The sequence below is a fragment of the Calidris pugnax genome, unplaced genomic scaffold, assembly GCF_001431845.1.
Source record: "Calidris pugnax isolate Ruff unplaced genomic scaffold, ASM143184v1 scaffold25, whole genome shotgun sequence".
In the NCBI taxonomy this organism is placed as follows: Eukaryota; Metazoa; Chordata; class Aves; order Charadriiformes; family Scolopacidae; genus Calidris; species Calidris pugnax.
Genome location: NW_015090805.1, coordinates 8,363,124 through 8,389,209, shown reverse-complemented (window position 1 = coordinate 8,389,209; position 26,086 = coordinate 8,363,124). Strand labels below are relative to the sequence as shown.

The window sequence follows — 26,086 nt, the reverse complement described above, 5'->3', positions numbered from 1 at the left end:
CTAGCAAATACAAAATTCTGTGTATCTTACTTCCATGTTTCTGTCCAGCATGTATGACCAGCACTTCTGGACCACCTTTCCTCAGTTGTCCTCTCATCTGATTCAGTGATATGGAGAGAATCACTTTTATTATCACTTGTAGGAAGCATGACTGCCTAGGAGACCAGCATCAGTTTGAGATGAGGTGTAAGAAGTACCTTGGCCAGCTAGAATGCCCACGAAACCCGCAAGTAATAGCCCCTCCAACTTGCGAACGCACTGGGGGATTGTTAGCAACGACAACTGGCAAGGGGCTGAGTCCATTTATTGTCTGTGGAATGACATCTCCTGCCCAGTGCCGCCGGTGGGGTGCTGGTAGGGCTCTGACTCACTGCCACGCGACCTCTTGTTTGCCAGACCTGAGCTCTACTAGCATGCAGAGGTTGACCCATTCACAGAACCATGTGGTGTGGCAGCGGGCCATATGTATAACCTTGACTACAATGCCCTTTCCAGAGACTGATTGTGGTTTTCTTATTATCTAATGAACTTGTCATTTCCTGTACTAGTTGTAACAGAGCTGAATATTTTCTAGGTTACCTAACCAAACTCCTGCAAAATCATACTGCCTATGCCTGCGATGGGGAACATTTGAGTCTGCACTGTCCTCGGCATTCGACAATAAGTGTTCAGTCAGCATTTTACGGGCAAGACTACCACATGTGTGGTACTCAGGAGCCTGAAACCAGGATGACAGAACCCATAAACTGTGTGGCACCCACCTCTTTGCAGGTATCGCACGTTGTAAAGGCTCTTAATGCACAGAATGTTTTGACGGTCTCCATGTGGTGGGCTATGCTGTGTGAAAACAGCAAGTGTTCACCATCTTGAATGAAATGACATGGTGTCTATGTCAGTTTACCATCAAAAGTATTACAATTGAAAGGATTTGTCTGGCCTGCAGGATATTACCATAGGATTGTGAAAGCTTTGAGATTGCCTTCTGTTTGGTGAGCCTTGCTTTGGAAACCCTGTTCTCAAAGTTCCCCAAAATAATCAAGTACCTTCTGATCAAAGACTGGTCATGACTGAGTAGACCAGTTTTAATCCATCACACAGGCCCTCCTTGTCCCCAGTAGAGGATGCAAACATTGGACAGAGATGGGTTACAAGTACAATTAATAAGTTGACATTATGCTCGGTGTTTGGCTTGTTCCATGCCTATCTTCAGTCATTGAAAAGACACCATGACAGCTAAACAGCAGATCCTAAGCGCTTCTGCAGATATCTGCATTGCTGTGAATACATGATTTGTATCAGTAATATCCTATGGTTTGTTTGCTGGGGCCGCTTAAGTATAGCTTGAAATGATTTATACTTCATAAATTACTTTCTGCTGTGTAGACTTTTGTAACAAGGGTTAGAAGGTTTGACTTGCAGTGCTGTCAAAGGCTCGTTTCATCATAGTGAAAATGCCCAGTGTTTGGCCAAATTCAGTAAATCATTGCAAAAATGAGCAGTCAGTGGAATCTGAACATGTTCTGTTGGTGAAGCTGTTGTAAATGCGTTACAGAAACTTTGGTGAAGCTTGCAACATTTGTGCTTGCAGCCAACACTTTTCTTCTTGACAACAGGGAATGTCTGTTCCCACCACTAGTGAGTTGAAGAGTTTTATGGAGTGGTTTGGCAGTAATATCCTCTCTCCAGAAACGTTATTAGGGCCGTTTTATAAGTGTGGCTTACCCATGCTGTACTGCAACTTCTAAAAGACATTCCAGACATGACCTATGGGCCATGTGAAAGTACATCTCTCCACCAAAAACAGTAAGCCAGATGCATCCTTGATGTCATTTTACTGACCACAGTGAAGCGACACCAATGATTATTTTGGGCTTGTGATGTCTCCATGGGCAGTTTTTCCCCTTGAATATAATAAACACAGCATGGGATAACTGTTGTGTAAACTATCATCATCATTCAGGCACTGCCACTGATCAAAGGCATGAAAGCGTTTTGACGAGGCCATGAACGTGAGATACGAATGCTCTGCATCTCAGGGAGTTCCGGTTCTGTCAAGGAGAAGAGACACATCCTGTAGGCTGGTTTCTTAGAAAAGAGCACCAGTGATCTCATCCCTCCTCCCCTTCCCTTTGGAACCGCATCTGCAGTCTGCATAATTGGGCGTGATGCTACCCTGCAGTCGGGAGGAAGCATAACAGGCATTTTTTACAGTGACCTCCTATTAAAAGGATCACTGCGAAGTTAGATCTGCCTTGAGATACTAACAGCCCAGTGCTATCTCATTACCAGTATCAATGTTTGCTTTTGTGGTTGTGTGTTTTTGCACAGCAACATGATAGAAAATGTGACTGCTGTTTGCGTTAAGTAGGAGAAAATACAAACAGATGCACAGGAGATGATTCAGCTCAGGTGCAAACAGAAGGTGACTCAGTAGGGTACAGCTCTCTCCACATGCTGAAGATGTAATTCTATTTCACTGGCCTGTTCCAGAGCAATCCCAATTAAGGAGGAGTTACTTGTTTGGCTTCCAACTCCGTAAAAGCTGAATTGACTGACAAAATTAAGCCTGCTGTGCTTTTCCTTCTCTTTTAAACTCTTTAGAGCACACTTAGTGCTCAAAAAGTGTTGGATGCAAGTCCTCGTCTTCTACCAACGGGAACAAAAAGGCAAAAGTGTTACAGATCACTGCAATGTGCTGCCCATGTATATCATTCCTGCTTAGGAGGGATGGCTTCCAGGGATGACAGGAGAGATTCAGCCACTGCCAACTCTCTCAGCCTGGAAACAAGTGTGCAGCTTGTGCTGTCACGGTGCTAAATTTCTGATTTGGCCTCTTGGTATGACTGAGACCCCTTCTGATGAGAAACAAGGCAAAAATTCCCATAGATTTTACGAGATTACCTAAATTTACCAGAAAATGGTATCTTACAGTTACTCCTGTTAAGAGTGGGGTGACCCGAAGACAATGCCCTCCTTATCACAGTCTGCTGTGGTTTTAAACATCAAGAGTCCTGGGCACAACAATAAAAACTATTCAGAAGTGACGTATAGAAAGCCCTCTCTAAACTGGGCCTTGAAGGTGAATAGCAATTTCATAAGTATACTGCTGCATTTAAACACCTACATTTTTTAGGTGCTTTCTTGTGACTGTGTTAAAAACTGGAACCAGAGTTATCTTGGGCGATGTCTTTGTATTTTCTCTAGCTACACCTCCCAAACCACTGATGAAGTGGGAAGGCTAATGTGAGCAATAGAAGTATTCAGTCCTTTTGCTGGACTTGGAGAGGGTCCACGCGACCCTCTGTGTTGAACACTGCTGACCTTTTTATTGTCCTCCTCTGTTGCCACTCCCAGCGAAGCAGCACAGTAAGAACCAATGGTGTATGACTCGGCCAAAAAAAATCTGGGGTAGATATAGCCTTAGAACACCATTAAAAAAAATAAAGACAAGCAGGCTTAGGATAGACAGGCACATCTGTGCTATCCGATGAAACCAATTCTGAAATCTGTTCAAGTGGCAAGTCAAGTAAATACCTCATAATGTTTGTAAGTGCAAGCCAAAAGTATGTGCCCCTTAAGCTGGAGGTCCTACATGTGGCTTAAAGCTATGAGCGTGCTTAAGCATCATGAAGGACACCAAGTCATTAGTTAAAACTCTTTCAAGTGGAGGTACTTATCATTATAAGGTAAACTTAAGCAGATTGGGATGAAATGGTTAAAAAGACATCTTTTTGAGTTGCCATGTTTCACCTGGACATTACAGTCCCATAAATACTATCAGGAGTGTGTGAGTTCCTGAGGCACCTCAGTGAAGGGTCTGGGGGCTGAGGGTGTTCCCACTTGCTCTGGGTTCTGTGCAGAGTCCCAAGCACCATGGAGGCTGTGGTGGCACACAGCAAGATCTGGCCAATTGGCTGTGGGCAGAAGGAAAAGTGACAAACAACAGCAAATTGTGACATCTTAAATTGTCTTGGGCATCACTGTGATGAATGTGTTCCCATAAACTTGGCCGTGACTCAAAGTCCAGTAGAGATGTGGCTGAAATCCAGTGATACAGATGTTTCTTACATGGTCATAGCCAAAAAGTTGGGAAGGAATGGTTTTTCTGCTGTATAGAACAAAGTACAACTAAGTATTCTCATTGCTGTATACCTTCATACCTTGTTTTCAAGCCTATCCTTTTTGCCCGTTGTTCTAGAAAGTGCTGGATGAATGCCAAAACCTGAGATCCTGCCAGCTCCTTGTCAATAGTCGGGTTTTTGGACCTGATCTGTGTCCAGGGACCACTAAATTCCTCCTTGTCTCCTTTAAATGCAAACCTAGTAAGTAATCCACATCAGGCAAATGTGGTTTTGTGTGTGTTTTGTTGTTTGTTTTGGTTAAAATGCTGCTGCACAAGGCTTTGCATAAATCCATGTGAAGTTTTGAGACTCTTAATTAATAGCAAATTGTGTTTTTTCTGCTTTACCTTAGCTCTCCATTGTGTTTACAACTTCAGTGTGCTTGCTGCCAATTTAATGGCCAGTGTAGTTTGGCAAAGTCAGATTGTCAGACATCAGACTAGAAAGGAAAAATGTTTTGGAAATTGTTTCTGAAGAGATGGCAATGATAATAGAAAGATAGAGCTGAACAGCAAAACCAGATGGTTGGGCTAAGGATCCAAATGATGAAAAAGATATCATAATAAGGAATATGCAAAAATGCTTAAGGAGGTAGGACCAAAGCTTTCAAAGATCCTCTGTTACTACCTCCCATTTATAGAATAATGGCTGGAGGGTACACGTGCATGGCTAACTTTATTACAGAATTTTGTTGCAGAATCACCTGTGTTCTGTGCAGATAATTGACTGATACGTAAAGGGACAAATCCTGCCTCAAAGAGAATGCACTTTATAAACATGAGAAATGTGTAAGAAAGATTAAGACAATCCTCATGATGTTTCATTTATTGCTGTTTTTTAATTGTTTTTCTTGTTGCTCTTGTATATGAGAACAAACCCCAGTAGCCCGGGGGCTCAGCTTTTTTTGGCAGCAAATCCCCAGTGTGGCTGAAATGGATCCCAAAGAAAATAGTTGAATGATGATTTATGGGTAGGTTTACCAGCCAACTCAGAAATACCATCCCACAACTAAAGGAGAAAGCACAAAAGAGATTTTCTTTAATCAGAGCATAGACATCATTGGTAGAATAGGAACAGGGGTGGCAAGAGAACTGAAGGGGAAAGTATTGAAGTCAGAGCAAAGATATGGGAATGGAGTAGGAAGGTGTTACCTTTGGCAAAGCATTAGCACAAGAACTCCCAGAAAGATTTACTGCGAGAATCATCAGGGGGGAAATAAAAGTCTGAAATTTAACATTTTTATGATCTGTTTAATTATGTCAGGCTTGATGAGGCTCTGAGCATCTAGTTAAAGATGTCCCTGCTTTCTGCAGGGGGTTGGAGTAGATGACTTTTAAAGGTCTCTTCCAACCCAACACATCCTATGATTCTATTGTTATCTTATAGTTTACAGATTTTTTTTTTTTCATATTACAATTACTGCATTATTAATAGTAAATGAAGATCATAGCTGTGTCTGTGTCACTCAAAATCTATTTAGCAAACAAAAGTGAATTGGGATCCTGTCTGTTACTTTTATAAGCTGCTTAGTATTTTTCCCACTGGAAATGAGCTACTTTGAATGTATAATATTCTCTGTAATCTGGATTTTGCAAAAGCTGGTGAAAAGCTTATTTAGCAGCAAGTGCTGCCTTTAGAACTGAGGAATAGTCCAATTTCAGTGTAAATTATGTGATTTCATGTGACAGGAAATTTATATTTGTAGGTAAGATACCAATATTGTTATGCTTGGCTGTGGAAAACTCCCTTACTGAGGAAATCACTTGAGTGTAACTTTAAGTATATTTTACAATCTCCTTGCCTTCAAGTGGGCACTTAAGCAATTACCTGACTCCCTTAGTTTTTCATCTATTTAGAAATGCTTTCTTTTCCTCTGTTGCTGTATCTCTGCAGAGGTCTCTCTTGTGTTCTTACCTTTGTCTTAGACCATTTGCAGGTTTTTTTCCTGTTGTCTGTCCAGCCTTTCCAGCAGCCACAGAGCACACCCATACAGACACAGAGCCCCGCTTTAGCCCTTGGGTCAGAGCCCCTGTTTTTTTGGCATGATCCTTGTGGGTGTATGGGTATGGCAGGTGCTTCTGCAGAAGTAACAATCAGCAGCAGGTCAAGTACTTTTAAAAATAACTCTTTTTTAGACTTAAACTTGTGACTGCTGATGAGCTCAAATGGAAGAAACTGGACTATCACCAAGAATATTAACCCATTTTTTATTTGTTCTAAATGGAACAATGAAGTTTTCTTTATTGAATAGATAGTTTTTTCTCTCTCCAGTTCCCCTAGCACCAACACCCACACTCCACTCACTGGGATACCACTCAGTAACAATAAGGTTTCCCTTTTCTCCTGCTCAGCTCAGGAACCTCCTTTTCCTGTTTTCACATTTTTGAAAGACAAAAGAAGTGGAGCAGAATAAACTCTTCTCCCTGGCCTTATCTGCACGAAAAAGGTTTGCCACCCTACCTAGACCAGCAAGACTTGAGAGGTAAAATGCTGCAAGCAGAGCGGCTGCTTAGGCCAGCAAGATACCTCCTTGGCCAGATGGCAGATTTTAACCAGTTCCCTAGGAGGGATAAACCATTCTGTCTGGAAGACAGTCTCACTGGCTTCTCCACCTCCGTGCCGAGAGCGCTGCCGGTGTCCCTGTGCCAGCTGAGAAAGGGAGGGGGGTGTATTTTTCTCACCCCCCTGATTCACAAGGCTTTGTCAGCGAAACTTTCAAATGAGCCTGGGCTGGATGGTCACTCCCAGGGAAGCTCACTGACCTTGGTGGAGCCGTGCAAATGTAGCTGAGAGGGCTGTCTGGCTCAGGGTACGTGGCCCGTCCCCGTGCCTTTGTGCCTCCCATTCTGGGGCGCTGGCTCAGTGCTGTGCACGGTGGCACTGGGTGATGCCAGCCCTCCCTGTGATTGATGGATGGTCGGAGGCTCTCAGCGCTCCGGCGGGCATCCGAAGCAGGCGTAGAATACAACATTGTCCCTGGGAGAGACAAAAGGGAAGGACGAGGCTTCTCCTCCTGAGTAGCGATGGAAAGCGAGCCAGGAAATCAGGCGGGAAGGGGGGAGGCTGTTCCACCGGGAGAGAAGATTGGCAAAAGTTAACTTTTCAGTTCCTTTCAAAAAGGAGCCGGAGGCTTTAGATACTCATATGGGAGCAATTCAGTGGGAGGAAACACTGCGCTTTTGCTATTGGCTTTGTCTCTGTTTGTAATAGTGCCACATATCACTCGCAACAGAACTTGCAGAAAAGCTGTTTTCTGTCATGCTGCTATTTGCTATTAACAGTCCAGCCGAGTGAATTGCCTCATGCTACCATATTGTTATTTGCTTCTATTTTAGCTGAATACAAAACCAAATCGGCATGTGAAAACCAGGAGCTGAAACTCCACTGTCAGGAGTCCAAGTTCCTTATCATCTACTCTGCCACCTATGGCAGATGGGCACACGAGGAGAACGTCTGCTCGACAGAAGTGGAGCGCGTCCCCCCCTTTGGTATGTTTTTACACTCTTGATAGACTTCTTCAAGCAGGTGCACAGAAAAGAGAGGAAACGGATGGGGGGAAAATTTTGGGTGCAAGAGCAATGGCATTTTGAAAGCACCAGTGATTGAAATACAATAGAGATTATTTCTGAAACTCAAACAAGTTGCCCAGTATGAGGGAGAAACATAGAGTAAGAAGTGCAGCAAAGTAACAAAATTTCATATAGTTAATCAGTCCTTAGTATGATTAACATCTAGTTCTGCTGACTGTCTTGAGTTTAGGTGACGTATACTAAATATCAGCTGTTTGCCTCTCTTCTTCCTCCAACTTCTGACAATGATTAGGCAACCTGAGTGTCACGGTACCCTGTCTTATTGCTACTTTCTTCTTTGATCTTTGTTTCTGCCAGCTCTTCCTTGCCTTAAATGCAGACTGTAAAGGTAGGGTCCATAGGTCAGGATTGATTGCTTTAGATGCTGGTATATGACCAGACTCCAAGACTGTGGTACTATACTGGAAAATTAAATGTGCCTGGGACTTCTTCTCTGGCACCAAGTTCAGCAGACAGGAATGTCCTGTGCATGCAGTACGAAACTCTTACCCTCCAAAGCAGGATGACTGCATGCAGACTACTTCTTAGGGTGGCACCCTGGCCTGTTCTAGCTCCTCAGCTGTGATGGAGAGTTGTTGAGAGGATGCTGTTGGCCCAGGCCAGGCAGCTGCAGGAACCATATTTATCAGAGTGGAGCACTGTATTGCAGTGCCAGAAACATACCCTGTCACTGCTGATTTACGCGTACAGGTGCATCCCAATATATATATAAATATACACCTTCATGCACAGACTGTTTCCTTTTGAATAGGTAGAAGAACCCAAAAACATTGTAAGTAGTTGTATGGTCTACATTGATAACCAGCCATTGACTTCACTGTATAGTCTCAGGTGGTGTATGAATAATGACTTAAGACTCACTTTATATCACTAAACATCTAAATTTATAGTAGCCTGTGGTTGTGAGGGTGCTTGATGCTTGTATGAATAATATGTTCAGTGGTTTACACTGAAGGCACAAAGCAAAATTTTCATGCCATGGAGAAGGCCAGCACAAGATACATGTGCTGTTCAAATCCCTTGATACCGAACAGGGGAGGATTTACGTGACTGATGCCAGCCCTGTGCAAAGGCTGAAGTTTGCTCATAAAAAACATGCTACAAGTGAAATCTACAAGCAGCATCTCTGAACATCTAGAAGAGATCAATAATTAGTCTTAAAAGCCATTTGTCTGAAAGCCAATGTTCTATTTATTTATATAGATACTATTAAAAATGTATTGGCTGAAAATTGTAACCTGCTCTTAGACAAGAATGTATTTAAAATTGCCAGGTCTATATTTCACACTGGCTCTCTTGTGTGGTCCTTCCCACAAACTTTAGCTCTGCCTAGCTGTTCTGTGGAGGAAACACTTCAGCAGGTTTCTGACAGACCTATACACCCTTCATGATGGTGGCATTAGTGTATGATGCAAGGCAGAGCAGAGGTAGCTCAGTTGATTGAGAAAGGCTGCCACCATTCTTATTTCTTGCACTGTATTCGCCTCTGGAAATCACTCACTCGCCTCTAATGTCAGCACTTAGAGTTCACAGATAGAATCCTACAAACCCTTCTTACTGGATAGAATTTCCCAGTATAAATAGAGTAAGAATTTGCAAGAGCAACAAACTCTCTGCTGTGCCCCCCTGCATACGAGCACCTCTTGAGCAACACCCTGGCTGTTGCTGGTTTTGTGTTCTACAAAGCGACCTAAAACTGTAGTGGAGAAAGCATAAAACTGAGACAAACACAAGGTAGATCCGTAGAAGGTAGATCCTTGTATATATTTCCTATTGGTTAATGAAAGTGCTTTGCCTCTTTCTGTGTGGTACCAGTAACCCTCTGTAGTGAGAATAATTTTCAAAAGCACCTATGTGGCTTGGGAGTACACGTTCAGTTATCACAACAGACTTAGCACTTAAGAACCAAATCCAATTGACTTCAGGTCTGTCCATCTCAAGCTTAAATCTTATTTATGTGGTTATTTAAGCACATACAGAAGTGAATGGGTGCACGATTAGACTTTTTGAACGTCTGTGTGCCTTTCTCTCAGGGAAAGCAATGGTAATTTGAATGTCAATGTGATTTTAACAATTTGAGACAATTTAGAAAACTAACTTCAGCTGCTCTTCATTCTTGAATCAGAGCCCACGTACTTGTATATGTTTGCACCAAAAGCTAAATCTGCTCCAACACACATCCATTGTTGTTTCTACCCACGTTTGTGCATCTCAGCCTAAAGGCAGTGCTTGAGGCTTTCCATTCCTTTCACTGCATCACAGGGAAACTGTGAGGCAGTTTTTTAGTACTATGTGGAAGAGAAGTCATCTGTGGGTCCTAATGACAAGTATAGGAAGTCTCTGTTGAACTCAAGAGTTTTGCATCTATCCATGCTTGATATGGTCCTGCTAGGAGTACTGGGTATTGAATTAATTAGATAGTTAGCTAGATTTTGGTGACCTCATCTTGCATGTAACAGAGCTGATAAGCAAATAGTGACAAACAGCAGCTTTGGACTGAGACAGATGTATTCTGAACTACAGCTTTTCTATGAATGGTCTATCAAATCAGCTGACAGATTTTCAGAGCTTTGTTTCAAAGAGAACACAGGAAAATGTAAAGTTTCTTTAGCATAAAAACCTTTCTCCATATAGGAAATAGAGTATATAAATCCATCTCTGGTATTGGTGATATCTGTGTGGCTTTGGAGAACCTGTAGGATCCTGACCCTCAGCTCAACATTTAGTATGACTACCTCTCCTTAGAAGTAGTTTTCTGAGCCAGTTTAATAATCTAAATTAGGTGCCATTTTCAATTCAGAGGTGGAAGACGAGCAATAGCATCATGGTGCAACCCCTGCTAGATAAAGCCTTTACGGTAGAGTCGTCCTCTGGGCTGGTTAAGTCTTGCTTACCCTAGGCAATGGAACAGCTTTAGCATGGGACAAAGCCAACTGAAAAGCCCACCTAGGACGGATTATGGGAAACATATGTTCAAGTCCTTGTTCTGATTCAGATAATGAAAATATTTGAACCTGGGTAATGATTTTAATTACTGAGTACAAGAAACTCTCTAATGTGTACTGTAGCTGGTAAGTCAGCACTGCTTCAGTCCCAAGATTGATATATGTAATTTGCACCTTTCATTTCAAATTGTCTCTTACTTTTGTTAAAAATGACCAGAAACAAAAAACTGCACTTAGAACTTGCTCGATGCAGTTCAGGGGAGAGGGAGGATTTGTCAAAGAATGTGGAATTTCCATATAAGATCACTATAAAACATTTTTCCTGGTTTTTATCACTTTCACCGTTAAACTGAAATACAGTATTTTCACATGGTCTTACTTTCTGACTTGTCATTGGGGCCATTCATTCCTATGGGTGGTCACCTTTGCCCACTTCAAAGAACAGTACATAAAATCTTGTCTCCAGGCAATTTAGGGTATTTTGCCTTCAGGAAAAGTTTCTCCTACAAAGAAAGCTCGTACCATAAGTGACAGAGTTCATTGAAGCACAGGGAATTATTTCCATTATAAGATCTCTGGATCATTGCAGGAAGATAAAAACTTCAAGCAGTGTCCTGCTTTTGCAGCTGTTCAAACGACTGGTACTGTTAAGACTATCCAGGATTTACAGAAAGTCACTTCTCTGTTTTACTAAGATTATCAAAAACTTCACAAGAAAATAAAACTTTCTTGGATGCAGTTTTGTAGCAGATGATTCTTCTTAGAGGAATCTATTGTGCCCAGCACTAAAGCAGGAAACCGCAGCAGTTTGTTCCTGCGTGAGTTGTTGGCTTTTCTGACATACTATCTCTTTTACGTGTGCGCTAACACGTACACAAGGAAAGAGAAAATTTATTGGCCAAAAGAAGTTAAAGAGTTGTGCCAGAACAGGTTACCATAGAGAGTATAAGGAAGATTCAGGTCAACAAACACTTCTCAAATCGTAAATTACTCTCATTAATACATGAAAGTACTTGAAAGAAGGCTTAGTAGTGGGTCACCTCTAGCTGCAACTTGCAAGGTAGAACACTAAAATGTCCTTCCTAGAAATTTCATCTGGATGTGCAGTGGCTGGTCAGATGTGCATTCCCTCAAGCACTAATGACCAGGAGAGCCCAGAATTATATATCTTCATTGCTGGAAGGTAGAGTCCTTTCCAGCACAGCCCTCTCTTACACCTGTTCCCGCTTTGGGGAGGTTGAGAGGAGAGGTGGAGAATTCAGGCACTCTCATCACAGCTTCCACTGCTCTCCATCAGCTCTGCACTGTGAGAGGTGGGAACAGCTTAGGAGGGCTGAACTGCCTCCTGTGACACGTTTCTCTCCATGTAGATGCTTTGCTGACTTTAGAATGTATCTAGGTCCAAGCAATTGCCTGAAGTCAAACAGGAAAACTGGGACAGAAGAAGGGATTGCACCCAGAACTCCAGATCCTGGTGGATCAGAGTAAGACAGAAAGGATTACTTAAGCAAAGACTAACAAATGGCAAAGGAAGAAAACAGATTAAATGAGATAAAATTAATGAAGTGCTACATGGACCCAAGGAAAAGCATCAGAAAATGGGACATCCTCTGCCCATGGCAGGGAGGTTGGAACTAGGTGATATTTAAGGTCCCTTCCAACCTAACCCACTCTATGATTCCACCATGACGTGACATACCCTGGGGCTGGGTTTTGTCCTAATCCCCTCTTCTCAGTGAAATGGCTTTCATGTAAGAGGAAGGGGTAGAGGGGTAGTAGCAAGGCAAGAAAGAGGGATTTCTAAAGTCCTGTAGGTTCCTCCCAGCCCAACAAGACATCAGCATTTTGTTACATAACAGTATTTTGTGATACTGTGATTCCTTTTATTTTTTTTTCCCTAACAGTATTGAAGTATAGGCACTTCAAGGAACACTTAGTCAATTAACAGAAACACAGCCCAGTCCTCTGCTGGGGTGAAGAAGCAAGAGTTTATAGCTTAGAGCTGCGACAGAGAAGGTGGTGAAGTCCTTTCTAGACTGTAGGTATCACTGGTTCAAGGTCTAGGTGTGCCCTTCCATTCCTCAGCATCAGCTGCTTAGCATGTTTACTAACTATGGGGCTGATTTCAAACACAGGTTCTGTGGGCAGTCATGTAAATGGCAGGCTCCTGAGTGGAAGAAGCCTGAGGCTGCAGAGCAGTTATTTAAGTGACACAGCATAGGACCTCTTACAGGGACACCATGAAAGAGCAGATGGTGCTCCAACTATGAAGGCAGAGGGATGGTGCAAGTGGGGTAGATGCAGAGGCACTGTTCTATAGCAGGACCAGGGCTCAGGAACGTGGGGTAGATTCATATCTCCCTTTGCAGCTTCTGCCACTACTGCATTGCCACTTTGGGTGTGGGAGACAACAGTCAACTGAATTTTATGAGTGCAAAAGTAAGGATAAAATTGTTCAATTTTGCTTCCACTGCAAAAATCCTTCAGTCAACTTTCTCTGCGAGCAGACATCAGGTATGAAAAGTTCCTTGTCTGTGTCAGCCTGAGAAAACTGGGAAGATCAGTAGGTGTTTTGGGCCCCAAAGGGTGCCAGTAGGAGCCATTGCACCCCTCGGCCACAACAAATCTTGTCAAGACAAAGCTCCCCCAAAAGAAAAGGTGTTCAACTCAGTGGCAGGATGAAAAGGGATTGCTTGAAGGGGAAGAGAGAGCAGCCACTGATTTTAGAGTCCAGTTAACTTTCTGCTGAGATGGACAGGGAAGGTCACATTTGGCTGAGCAGCTGCTTGAAGTTGCTTGGAGCACACTCAAGATGCACATCACTTCATCCATTAATGTTTTCTTTACTAAAAATTCAGGGGGTTTCTTGTGTGTAGCTTTATGTAGCTTAGATTTGTGAACTGATGGGACAAGTACACTTGGCTCTGGAGTCCAGAATAAGCCAAGGAGCTCCTGCCTCTGTACATGCAGACCCAAATGGTGCAAAACAAGGCAATGAGCATTTGAGCAGGGGAAGTTCTGGTTCCTGCTGCCGCCAGCAAGCACGGAGTTCTTCTTGTCTCTTGCCCTCGGTGTGGGTGCTGGCAGACGGATCCCTCACCCTGTGCATATGCACAAGAGAAAGACCAGGGTTGGGTTTTTTTGTGCAAGACTCTCACGGACTGAATTCTGAACTCAGAGCCGCTTGTAAATAAAGCCAAGCAATGGGCTAATCTCATGCAGGCTACATGGGCCTTACAACAGGCACCACAATGAGAGGGAGAGAGAGGGTGCAGCTTTTCAGGAAGCCTTGGTGCTGTATTCACTTCTATTCACTTCACTTCTAAGGAATGGCCTGTGCTGGCAGTAAGTAGTATTTTTAGTGTATCATACTGCCTTGTTTATTGACAATACTTGGACTGGAATATAAAGGTATCAGCAACACTTTTCATAAGTGCTGCTGATCATATTGTGGTTTTTTGCTAGACTCGGTGGTTCAAATGGCCTTTTTCTGATGCATAGGCAGGACCCTGTGTGCCATGCTCTTGCATAAATTACCATATTGTTATGGTAACTTTCTTTAGGAGTCTACAGCCTTAGCTTGCTCTGAACTCTGTAGTTTTCCCTTGTCAATTCTTATCCCCAGAGCTGATATTTGGGCTCCACAAAGCACAAGCCATCCCGATTTGGTAGTGTGAAATCTTTGCTTTCAGTTGATTTTAAAAGCAAGCTCCTTATTCTTTTGCGGGTAGGCACAGCCCAGAAAGCATAAAGCAGCATAAGCAAGCAGTTTGGGATGAAAGCAGGAAGCAACCAGGCTCCAGTATTGGGAGTGACGAATTGTGGAGGTTTTTTTGGGTTTTTTGGGTGGCCTGATCCTTCACCAGCACGTTAGTTTTTATGTTGTGCTGATCTACATTTGAGACCCATCCCCTACCCACCATGTCCTGAGGCTCAGCCTGTGCATAGTGATGTGGGAGATGACAGCAGTTATTGATGTTTGGAGCGGGTGTGACAGGACTCTGTTGCCAGAGCTTGGCACAAGATGCTCAGGCCAGCTCTAGCTGCTCCATCACCTGCAGGTCTTGTGTGGCAGGGTGGAAAGAAAGGAAAGGAAAGCTCCTCCTGTCTGAATTGAGAGAAGCTTTAAGAAACCAGAAGACAAATTGCTTCTCATTAAAGCCTGCATGATTTATGGCATGTCATTTGCATGCCAAAACTTTGCTAAACAAAGCTAATTAGGGAGCTGAAAGAGCCTTTCCTCCTGAAACAAGGCTTTCTGCTCTAACTGTTAAATAGCTGCAGTCAGATTTGATAGTTGATTACTGCATTAAGAACCTCTTCTTGACACCCGTATCTCCATGCCATTCATAGAAGAGTCTGTCTCTAAAGATCCACCAACAGTCTTGGTGTGTAGCAGGCAACTTTGGGAGAAGGGCGTGAAGAATGGAGTGTTTTCCCAGCCACACATTGCTGCCTTGTCCACTAGCCTTCTAGCATGCTGGGAACATGCCTTTCAAGAGGCAGTTTATTTCAAACGTATGGTGCCAATTCAGCGAGCCCCATAAACATATGCATAGCTCAAACATTACTTAGATATTCAGAAGGAAGATACATTGCCTATTAACGTTCATCTCCTGATTGGTGATTTCTTCGGGACCGTTCAGTGGGACCGTTCACTCATTTACTCAAAATGCAGCACTGACTGAATCCGCCTCTCATTCAGACACTGCAATAAGGTGTTTGACCAGAAGGAGGGTAAGTTATTCCTAGCGTGAGCTCTGCCTTGCTGCAGCTGGGTTGCTATTAGAGCCCGAGCAAGTCTGGTCAAAACTGGCTTGAGCATCCCTTCAGCACACACTGATTCCTCTGACGTCGGTGCAGATGCTCTTCTGTAACGTCTGCTCGCGTGAGATTGTGCAGATGAAGCTGAAGACGTTGAAAAAGTGGCCTTCAGTATCGAGTACACAGAATTCCTCCAAGCTGAAATCAGTGCTCAGCTGGCAACGGAGCTGCATGGGGAGATAGCAAGGACACGTATAAACCAGAGAGGAAAAAAATGAACATTTTTTGACTGAATCACTAAAAACCAAAATCTTGTTAGACCACAGGAAGCTGTTAAGCGGGGGTTTTTTTTAATAGGTTTTTCCAGTTAACATCTGCAGTGTCCTGAAAAAAGCAAGCCAGCCTTGGTTTGCATTTACTCACCTGTGACACCAGGCAAGCCTTGGGAAGTTCTCCAGAAACTGGCCTGCCAAGAGCCTGCAGGCATGTGACGACTGGCTCCTCAGGTAGGGGAGCCAAATCCAACATGAATATAGATGATAAGGAGCTATTAACTCCCACAGAAACATGAGCAAACATCTACCAAAGGCAAAATGAAACATGTACTCACTGTATCACTGAATTTATAGAAAACCATCAGCACAACAGATTTCTGTTTTTTAAGACACTGTGAGTAGCTTCCAGGGCAGGAAATTCTGTAGAAAACATAATTCAGTTTGCCAGATTGCTGTTGTGCTCCCAATCCATTCATTTATGAATCATCTGATAATTCCTCCTGATATTCTTCAGTTGTTTTTGTACTTGCCAAAATAAGCTACTTGGCTGCCTGAAATGTCCACCCAAATATATCCTTACTCATGTAAAATCACATGGAAGGAAAATTAAAATGTCTGAGTTACTGAATCAGAACTACCCAGTGTTTTAGGTCAGCCTTCCCTGCCTGGGACACACTGGCTTTAGGATTTTAAGTCTCTGAAAAGACAAAGGAAGAGTTACTCTCCCAAAAGTCCATGGCCAAAGGTAACCTGCGAGTCCTTTGCCAAACAAACGGATCAGCCCAGTATCTCCCTGTGGCTCCGCTCAAGCGTATGACTTACTTAGTGCTGGTGTCAGGGGATTAACTCTAAAAATCAAAAATCTGCCCCGTTTTCAAATTTTAAGTGTCAGTCTTTGTCAAGAACTCCAGTCTCAAACCTCCTCTTCCTTTTCAAACAAGACTGATTTGGGGAATCTTTGAGGTGTCTTTGCAAGTGCTGTTTTTTCTTTTTCTAAAGAGGAACAAATGAGCTTTAGCAGTTGGAAGATGACGAGATGCTGTCCTTGTCTGAGTTTTATTATAGAAGAAGGACTGTTTTAATGCCAAGGGAGATATGTTTTCAGACCTCTAGAGTGTCCCTGCCTTGGAAGACTAGAGTGAGAAATACCTGTCATCTGCAGAAAGTCACAAAATGCTTGAGGTAACACTGACTGGAAGCAGGCAGCTTCAGGAAAGTATTACTTACTCCAGACTTGTGATTTCTGCGTACTTTCTGTTTAGAAACCAAAACTAAAGTGGTGTTTTTGCTTTGTGACTTAAGAGTTTAGCACACATGGATGCTGGGAATTTAATCACATCTAGAGGCGTTCTTTCCTTTTTTAGAGCAGATTTTTTGAAGAGTCTGACACACACACTTTCCCACTCAAATAGTTTCATCTTCAGTGCAAAATCCTTCTAATCAAGTTTTATTCTTTTATAAATTGTGGTAGAAGGTGCAGGTCTTGAATTAAAAAATCCCGACTCTGAGTGGAGATACCAGCAAGGCAGGTTTTCACACATGGTACATGCTTCTTGCTCGGTCCACAGGGGGAGGCTGAGCAGTCTGGACTCTCTGCATCTGCACAAAGTCAAGGGTAGTTTTGGCTGCTTTGAACATGATGTGGGTTACCTCATGTAATTAGGGCATGAAGGCATTGCAGTGTAGATGCCGTTGAGGTTGCTTTAGGCATGCAAACTTGGCTTGTGGTGGCAGCCTTACTGGAACAGCCTGGAATTTGGTATGGGAGGAAGAAGCCAAATGTTTCCCTAGTTAAATATTGAGCCCATTTTGACCTCTTTGCCACGGCAGAATGGTTCCTACCAGTGACAGGCATAATAAAGCAAAATCTACCTTTAATACACCAGGCTTCACTGTAGCCCTAGCTGTTGCGACACACAAATATTGATCTTACCTGACTTGAACTGAAATTAGGCATCCAGTCAAATCATCTCAATAACCCAGGGACCAAGGGAAAGATCTGCAGACAGCACTGCATCTCCCTTTATTTGCACACTCATCTTGAGATGAAATAGATGGAGAGCTATTTGGACGTGCCTGTTTTTTCCAAGTCATTGTGAAGGGAACATAGAGGTCTTATACTGGGCACCTCATTTGGAGCTTGACGTGAATCTTACTGTAACCTTAGTGTGCACCTGCAAGTCAGCATGAGGTAGTTACCTTGCTGCAAGTTCGCATTGTCATTGCAGCTGACTTCCTTGCATTGACAAATCTTAATATTTAATTCTGATATCCTTCTTAGGCAAACATATGCCTGAAATCAATAGCACATTTGTATCTCTAGTCGTGCATGTAGCAGCTATCGTTTCTGGTGACCCCAGTGTTGTGTATTTATTGTATGCATTTTTCTTTCAGACTGTTTGTCTTACACGGCGCTAGAAGTTTTATCAAAAAGGTGTTACGGGAAACAGAGATGCAAAATCATTGTCACTAGCCGGGATTTTGGAAGTCCGTGCCTGCCTGGAGTGACAAAATACCTTAACGTCAGCTATGCATGTGGTAAGAGCAAATGGGTGATCATTCTGCTTACAGAGCCAAACTCTGCACACCTATGGAGACACAAACACATATGTACTCAGAGGCTTCCTAAATCTCCCCTTCTTTTTAACATAGGGAGTTTGTGACACAGCCATACAAGAACAACCAAAAATATATGAGCAATCCCATAGGCAGAGGTGCGTCTAACGTAAACTCAGGCATTGAGGGTTTTTTTTTCCCCTATAAAAATGCAATTAACAACAAAATATAAAGTATGTGTTTAAATATTTTGAGAAATACTGTCAAAATAAGAGTCTGTCCTACAGAACTGACCTAGGAGAAATAACCTGGCATTGCCTGCCATCGGTGCAGGTAAAGCAGTCCAGCATAATTGAAGCACTGTATACAAGCCCAGTCCTGAAATCTGATTCACATGAGCACACCTACAGCCTTCAGCCTTGCAGAGGGATTTCCTTTCTCCTGGACAAAGTCTCACTAAAAGTAAAGGTTTGAGGTTATACATCCCTTGCAGGACTGAAGCTTAGTTCAGCTCATTCCTCAGACAAGAGGGAACGGTGTTCCATATTCTTTACCGTAGACTAATGTATATACATCAGGGAAAGCAGAAATGCCTACAGTCCTTTTTCTCAAAAGCAAAGGCTGTGGGATAGCAATATGTGATATCAATACAGGTGAGAGAAAAGTGGTTGAAGAACTTCAAAGTAGTGCCTTATTTTGGTATTGCACATTTTTTAGGAATGGCTGCATATTTCTTAAGCCTCAAACAGATTTCCTCAGGCTCTGCTTTGTGCTGCTGGCTGGCTGTGGGGTGGAAGTGTGAGAGTCAGGGGTGATTGTCTCGCACACATCTCTGCTTCAACCAGAGGATGTGTAAAAGCTTTTTCACCAAGTTACCACTCTGCTTACCGTGCACTGCTGGGAAAGCTGCTCCCCCTCCTCCTTTCTGGCTCTTTCTGGTCTGCAGGGAGTCACAGCAGTAGGTCCACAGGGACATATCGTAGAGTCCTTTTGCTGCATCTCTAGTGAGTAGTGGTCAAAGGGCACAGGTTATCTGAGACGTGCTTTTGGGAACAGCAACGTGGGATTGATTACCAGATCACCGTGTACCTGAAGATCAGAGGAAAATGAGAACCAGCTGCTTCCTTGCTGGCATGAGAGATTTTCAGTCTCCCCATGAGTTAGTTGTCAGGTAAGAGGCATTGCAGAAATTCAGCTTTACGTTGTTGAAGAGAGCTGGAGAGCTGCCTCTGCAATAATACATTATATTATTATGCAGTTGCCTTTATGCTTTATGTAACTTTATGCATGAGTCAATAGAATTATCTTTAATTAGAGTAAGGATAATTATAACGGATCATTCTTTCTTGCACATCTGTGTTCTGGAAGACCAGGATATGTTTGTTTGCATTCTGTTATTTAGTGAAGTGGTTTTGCAAAAACATGTGGGTAATAAATATTGTTCTTGTGTGTTGCTGGCACATTTTGAAGACTTTTTCTTCTGCCAGATCCTACTGGGCTGTGCAATCTGAAGCATTAGCCAATGATTTGCAGGTCTAATTATTTTACAGATCACCTAGTAAACATGGGAAGAGTTTGGGCATATTCCAGAATGATAGTTTACGTCCTTTCCCCTCACTAGAAGATCCCTGCTAACCTGATGCTTCCCGAGATAAGGTAAATAGGCCTTCCTCTGAAGTGACAGGAGCACAACAGAGCAGATCACATTCTCTGAGGGTTGTGCCACACTTGAAAGTATTTTCATCATGGTCAGGAATGTGAAAAAAATCATCCTCCCCACCTCAGAGGTCAGCAGCCATTTAGGGCTGGTGTGTCTGGCTGCATTTTTATTTTTGCAGTTAATCCCTGCTAGTTAAAATTTAGCAGGAGCCAGGAGGCGCTGATTTCTCGCAGTCTCAGTGCCCCCAATGACCTGCTCAGCATCATCTCTTGTCTGCACAGGGTGACATCCCTTGGCTCTTTCTGAGGCTGGACTTCAGGAGCCTCTCAGGAAATACAGCTCCTGATGCCCTGTGTTGTATCTGCTCTCCCTGGATGCCGTTCAGAGTCCGGCTGTGGGCTGCCTTTGGCAGCTTGCGGTAGGTGACTGACTCCTACCCTACTTGACAAAGCAGTGCTGGCACAAGCTGTAGTATAGATGTGATTATCTTGATAAAAACTCCTTGTGCTAGTACCAGTTATTCTGCTCAGTGACCTGATGCAGCCTATCCTAGTTCAAGTCCTTGTGTCCAAAATGAAACCATAAGGAAAATTAACAATGCAAGCAAGCCGGAGCTTTTTTTGTCCATGCCATTTTGAATTAAGCATCCCCCTACAACAGATACTTGAATGGCATACTAAATAGTTGTTCAAACCCTATGGGAGGCCATGGGGAAAGGAGTCAGTCCTGTAGCAAGGAAAGCCCTGGCAAGGTCCCCCTGGGAAGAGAGCAGGAGGAACATCAGCAGAGGTGAAGGAGCCCCTGCCTGGGCAGCAGGAGCTGCAGGGCCCACAAAGGCGCTGGGGAGGGTATGTCCTCCCAGGCCACGTGTACATTGTTCATCATAGCCAGGCCTGCAAATTCAGAGTACAGTCTGAAAACAAACCACACTGCTCCCTGTCTGCCTCATGCACCAACAAAAATACTCTGCCGCTGGAGAACAGTTAAGAATTACGATGAGGTACAAGCCAAAATAGAAATGAGCTCATTCTGCCCTATCTCTGTTGGCCTTCTATTGCGAACAGGAGCTAAGAGTCCCAAAAAAATTCCTTCATCAGGAAAGGAAACAGCTACGACTTTGAGCCCACACACAAAGAAAAGTTCTGCTCAGAAAGAAGTGCTATTTTTAGTTGTTTTTCAGATGAAAACTATGCTAAGCCCCAAACCTCAGCCTCCTCTCTTCTGTTTAACTTTCCTTAACACTAGTTATTGGCAAATGTTTCTATGTGGGAGAGAGGTGAGCTTCATACCTGAAATTTCTTACTTTTTTTCTCCCCTTCACATTGGTCTGAAAATCAATCAATCTGCCTTCACATAGTACAGGGAACAGGTGCCAAGATCTGGGTTTCTGAAGGGCCCATTCATCTAACACAGAATAAGTGAACTCTCAGTGTCTGCGTGATGCACCTGCTTTTAGCTCTTTTAATTTTTTTAATTTTTAATTTAATTATTTTAAGAAAAGTGTGAAATCTTATCAAGGGAAAATAACAAAATAAGCACCTTCCTCCTCAGCGACCATTCGTCTCAGAGGCTTTGCAGAGCATGTCATGCAAGACTTTAAATGTTTCTCTGAGAATTTCAGTGAATTATCCTCATTGAAAAACAGTATCTAGATGCAGTTTAGCATCTAGAATTTGTAGGCCTTGTGGGATGGAAAACAAGGGGGCAGAAGAGACGGGGGCAGCTCCCCATGCAGCTGCATTGACTTTCCTGGAGTTCCACACAGGCTGGCACGTGAATCTAGTCACAGGTCCAGAGCTACCCTTACTAGTCCCTAGCAAGAAATCGTGGCATTATCTGTCCCCTTTGGTGTCTCACTGATCATTAGGTGAAAATTATTGGTTGTCTACGTGTGCATCCCATCCCTCAGTCTTGCTCTGCCTACCACTCTTTCCCTTTTCTCCATTCCCTGCCCATCCAACCTTCTTCCCAGTCACTTTATTCCTTTCCCACCTGCTTTTCCTCGACCTCCCTTTGTGCTAAACCTGTGAGCAGTGTGCTTTTTGCACCATCCCATGCCACAGCATCCCAGTGGTGTGCTGGATTGTGGGTGGTGGTGAAGGGAGGAGGATGTGTCACTGGGCACAGTCTTTATTTGCCACCTGTTGGGGTTAGAGTATTACCAAGTCAGTAAAAGTCAGGGCAACGCAGTGGCAGCAGCCCCAGCCGAGGGTGTTGCGGGGGAGATAAGCAGCCTGGGGCTGTATCATGCAAACACCTCTACAAACACCCCTATCCTCCGGGGTGAGGGAGCATCTCTGGGCCACCGAGGAAGCTCAGGCTGTCTGCAGTGCCAGACCAAGGCTTGCACATCAGCAGGGCTGGCACTTGCCTGCACTGGCTCTGGACACAGCTACCCACTCTGAGCGACGGAACCACCTGCTTCAATCCCATCAATACCACCCGGTTAATAAACCCAGGGACAGTGGAAGAGCTGGTAATTAACTGGGGATCTGGTGCCTAAACTAACAGTAGACAATTTGTCTTTCGTCTTTTCAGTTCCTAAATTTATCCTCACAGCTGTCAACCCCCTGGTCACCAATAACAAGTCTTCTGTCAAACAGAACGATGGTACGTACCATCAGAAAAATACGGTTCGCTGCTTTTCTTTGATTGAGATAGGATGTTTTCCCACTGCCGAGCTTGGTCTGAGGGAGGTGGGAAGGGGAAAAGTGAAACTGCAGTTGTTTCAGGGCAAAGAGTCATTTAAGAGTTATGCAAACACCACCTCTTCTTAAAGGCAAAACAAATTAATGATGTGGCTAATGCATATTCACTGTCATCAATAATAGGAGTGTACTAGAGTGATTGGGCTGTGATTAGTCCATTTGAGAACTGTGAAGCTTAATGGAAATAAATTGTTTTAGAAAGCCTAATGGGAATAGGCAAGGGAATTTCACTTGGTCATAGATTCTTTTAAATAATTTTGCCATTTCTAGATATTCAATATTTTCAGTACATAGTTATTTATACTTTATTTCAGTATTTTTTTATTTATCAGACATTGTTTGGTCTAATGTTCTGCAAGTTTCCTAGGGCACAGTGCTGGACTGCCTGTGTTTTAGACAGACTTGTTAGTTAAAAAGTTACTGGGTGAGTATCAGCTTAGTAGCTTCATCATCTGTGACGTGATTGAAATTGCTTTCCCTCCCTCATGTCGTAGGTGTTGACCTTGATCCAAAGGAATCAAGACTTCCAAAGAATGATGGAACTATTGTTAGCAACTCCTTGGCTACATTTGCATACATTAGAGGTAAGAAAATGAGGCTGAGATTTGTCTGGTTCATTAGATTGTGGCATTTTGGGAAAAGGGAGGATCACTTCAGAAGGTCCCAACTGGTAATCCCGTGTTTATAGTAACAGTATTATTACAATATAATCACAGTCTTGTGGCTGAGACAATCACAACATAATTGATATTTATAGAATATTTTCCATCTTGAAGGATCCAAACTCTTTTTAGAGACTGCAGCCAAGATTTTTTTAATGAATATTTTCAATGGGGACTGTCGGTTCAGTATTTTTGAAAACCTGATCCTGATCTGGGAGCAGTGCTGGAGACATCCATTTTTGGAAATGTTGGTTTGCGTACATACAAGGATCATCGAGGGGCATTAAAAAAAACCCCAAAAACAAACACCAAAGCCAGCCATCTCTGGTATGGGACATGGCAGGTTTTGTGACTTAGCAACACTACAGCAAATTTTGTTTAGGCAAATAAATTCGTTATCACCAGATCTCTAACACCGCAGGAGAAGTCATGAATTTTGGAAGTGAGCAAAGGCTGATGTTGAGAAGCAATTCTGCTGGAGCTAAGATTGCTGCTCTTCTAGACACTGGCAAGACCCACACAGCTGTCAAACACCACCCCACGACATTTGCAAGGGCAGCCTCAGCCTGCTGGCACAGCGAGACAGACCATCCCTACCAGCTGCCCCCAGCAGCTCTCCCCAAACCCCCAGACCCCACCACCCTTGAGACCTGCTAGCAGCACCTCAAGCAGCCAGGATTGGAGTTTACAGCCTATTGAGAAGGGCTGTTTCCACATCTGTCTCACTTGTTGCTATACTGAGAAGTGATCTCAGATGGTGTCAAGGAAGAAAAATGCTCCCTACTCTGCCCAGGCTGGAGATGCTGCCATGGCTCCACAGTTGCTCTTCCCATGCCCCCTCTTCATGAGGGTAAGGCCCATTTTGGCAGGATGGCTGGAAAATAAAAAGGGTGTGCTTCTTGTAGCTGTTTGAGAGTGCTAGTAAGCATCCCATAAAAAGATGGGATAATGTTGTTATTTCGTAACGTTATTAAGAGGCTGGGATTTTTGCACAGCAATGTGAAGAAGCAGAGAGGGCAGCTTTCAGACTATGGGTGCAGGCTGGTTTCGGTGGGTGATGGAAAAAGCCTCCCCACAGCCCGTGTCCCCCCACAGGCACCCTCCACCATTACGGCCACGTAACGTGGGGTGCTTCGGAAATGGCAGCAGAGGGTTTTTTTTGTAGCTAGTGTTTGGCAGAGTTTGTAAAGTGTTTAAGGACTGGCTTTCTGATTTCAGACCACCTTGAAAGAGCCGCTCTCCTGTTCATGTCCAGCGTCTGCGTGGGATTAATCTTCACGCTGTGTGCTTTGGTGATCCGCGGGTCGTGCTCGAATGACTTCAGGAAATTGCACAGAAAGAAGGATCACTTGGTGCCAGAAAGTGATGGAGTGTACGAGAACAGTGAAAATGAGGAGGAGGAGGAGGAAGATTCCTCCGATTCGGATGTCCAGGATGAGATAGCAGGACTTTTCAGACCTTCTTACTCAGGTTACAATTCCACAGAGGCGGCAGAACTGGCCGAAAGGATAGAGCGCAGGGAGCAGATCATGCAAGAAATTTGGATGAACAGTGGATTAGATATGACACCTCCTAGAAATATGAATACATTTTATATTAATGAACAATAAATGGCTTATTTTGGATGACGCCCTAGTCCTTTTTTTTAAAAAAAGAAATGTACCTTCCATGAAGGAACATTTGTATCTTGGCGTATAATTATTTGTAAAGTAAGAAGAAATATATGCAATAAAAGGAGAGTTTCAAACCCTTGACTGTCTATAAATCATTCTGTGAAAAACACTTTTACAAGCTTTCATAACTTTAAATTATGTTATGTTATGTTTTCACTCTAATTTGAGATCAACTACCATGTGCAGGATAAGGAATATTAAAAAAGGAGAAAAATAATTTAGGCAGCGTAACACGGAGAAACACCTGCATTAGGATATGGCACTTGTAACTGTTTAGTGTGTTGCAGCTCATAAATTATGTGAGAAGGTGCTCTTACTGATCAGAAATATGGGTATTATTAATAGCATGAGCAGGACAAAGCAAAATTAAACTGAGGTTCTTGAAGCTTTTCTGCTGTTTCCTTAACCCAGCCTTTCCCTGATAAGTCCCATTCCTCTGGTAGCAGTGGTACCGATTACAAGGGGGTTAAGTTCTGCTTGCCTGAGTCCAGTTGATGCAGTTACTCAGAAGAGAGACGTGGAAAAAAGGTCCTTCTCTGAGCTGGGAGGTCTGGAAAGCTAATCTGCAAAGAAGTGCCTGGTATTTCAGTGAAAATTTTCATGGCTTGAGGATTAGTTTCCTTTGTAGGAGTCCTCTTGATTATATGCAACAACACCTGCAGTCAGGCACACACTTTGACGTAGAGAGATTTCACAACACCTCTGAGTCCAGTTGATGCAGTTACTCAGAAGAGAGACGTGGAAAAAAGGTCCTTCTCTGAGCTGGGAGGTCTGGAAAGCTAATCTGCAAAGAAGTGCCTGGTATTTCAGTGAAAATTTTCATGGCTTGAGGATTAGTTTCCTTTGTAGGAGTCCTCTTGATTATATGCAACAGCACCTGCAGTCAGGCACACACTTTGACGTAGAGAGATTTCACAACACCTCTCCAAGTCTACCCCTTCTTTTTTAAGAGCACGTATCCACCAGATAAAGTGGCGTTAAGTTCTGCTTGCCTGAGTCCAGTTGATGCAGTTACTCAGAAGACAGACGTGGAAAAAAGGCCCTTCTCTGAGCTGGGAGGTCTGGAAACCTAATCTGCAAAGAAGTGCCCGGTATTTCAGTGAAAATTTTCATGGCTTGAGGATTAGTTTCC

The 26,086-nt window shown here is 43.4% G+C and overlaps 1 protein-coding gene across 1 annotated transcript in view; it reads left to right on the top strand.

Moving 5' to 3' along the window:
• The window catches only part of EVA1C (eva-1 homolog C (C. elegans)), a 41,195-nt gene extending 16,162 nt beyond the window's left edge, over positions 1 to 25,033 (top strand). Inside the window, exons 2-8 of the mRNA XM_014938269.1 lie at positions 575 to 771; positions 4,199 to 4,322; positions 7,457 to 7,609; positions 18,090 to 18,233; positions 22,450 to 22,521; positions 23,114 to 23,203; positions 24,500 to 25,033. Coding sequence (XP_014793755.1) covers positions 575 to 771; positions 4,199 to 4,322; positions 7,457 to 7,609; positions 18,090 to 18,233; positions 22,450 to 22,521; positions 23,114 to 23,203; positions 24,500 to 24,891 — 1,172 coding nt within the window. The 3' untranslated portion in view covers positions 24,892 to 25,033. The remainder of the gene's footprint in view (positions 1 to 574; positions 772 to 4,198; positions 4,323 to 7,456; positions 7,610 to 18,089; positions 18,234 to 22,449; positions 22,522 to 23,113; positions 23,204 to 24,499) is intronic.
• The last annotated feature ends 1,053 nt before the right edge of the window (positions 25,034 to 26,086 follow it).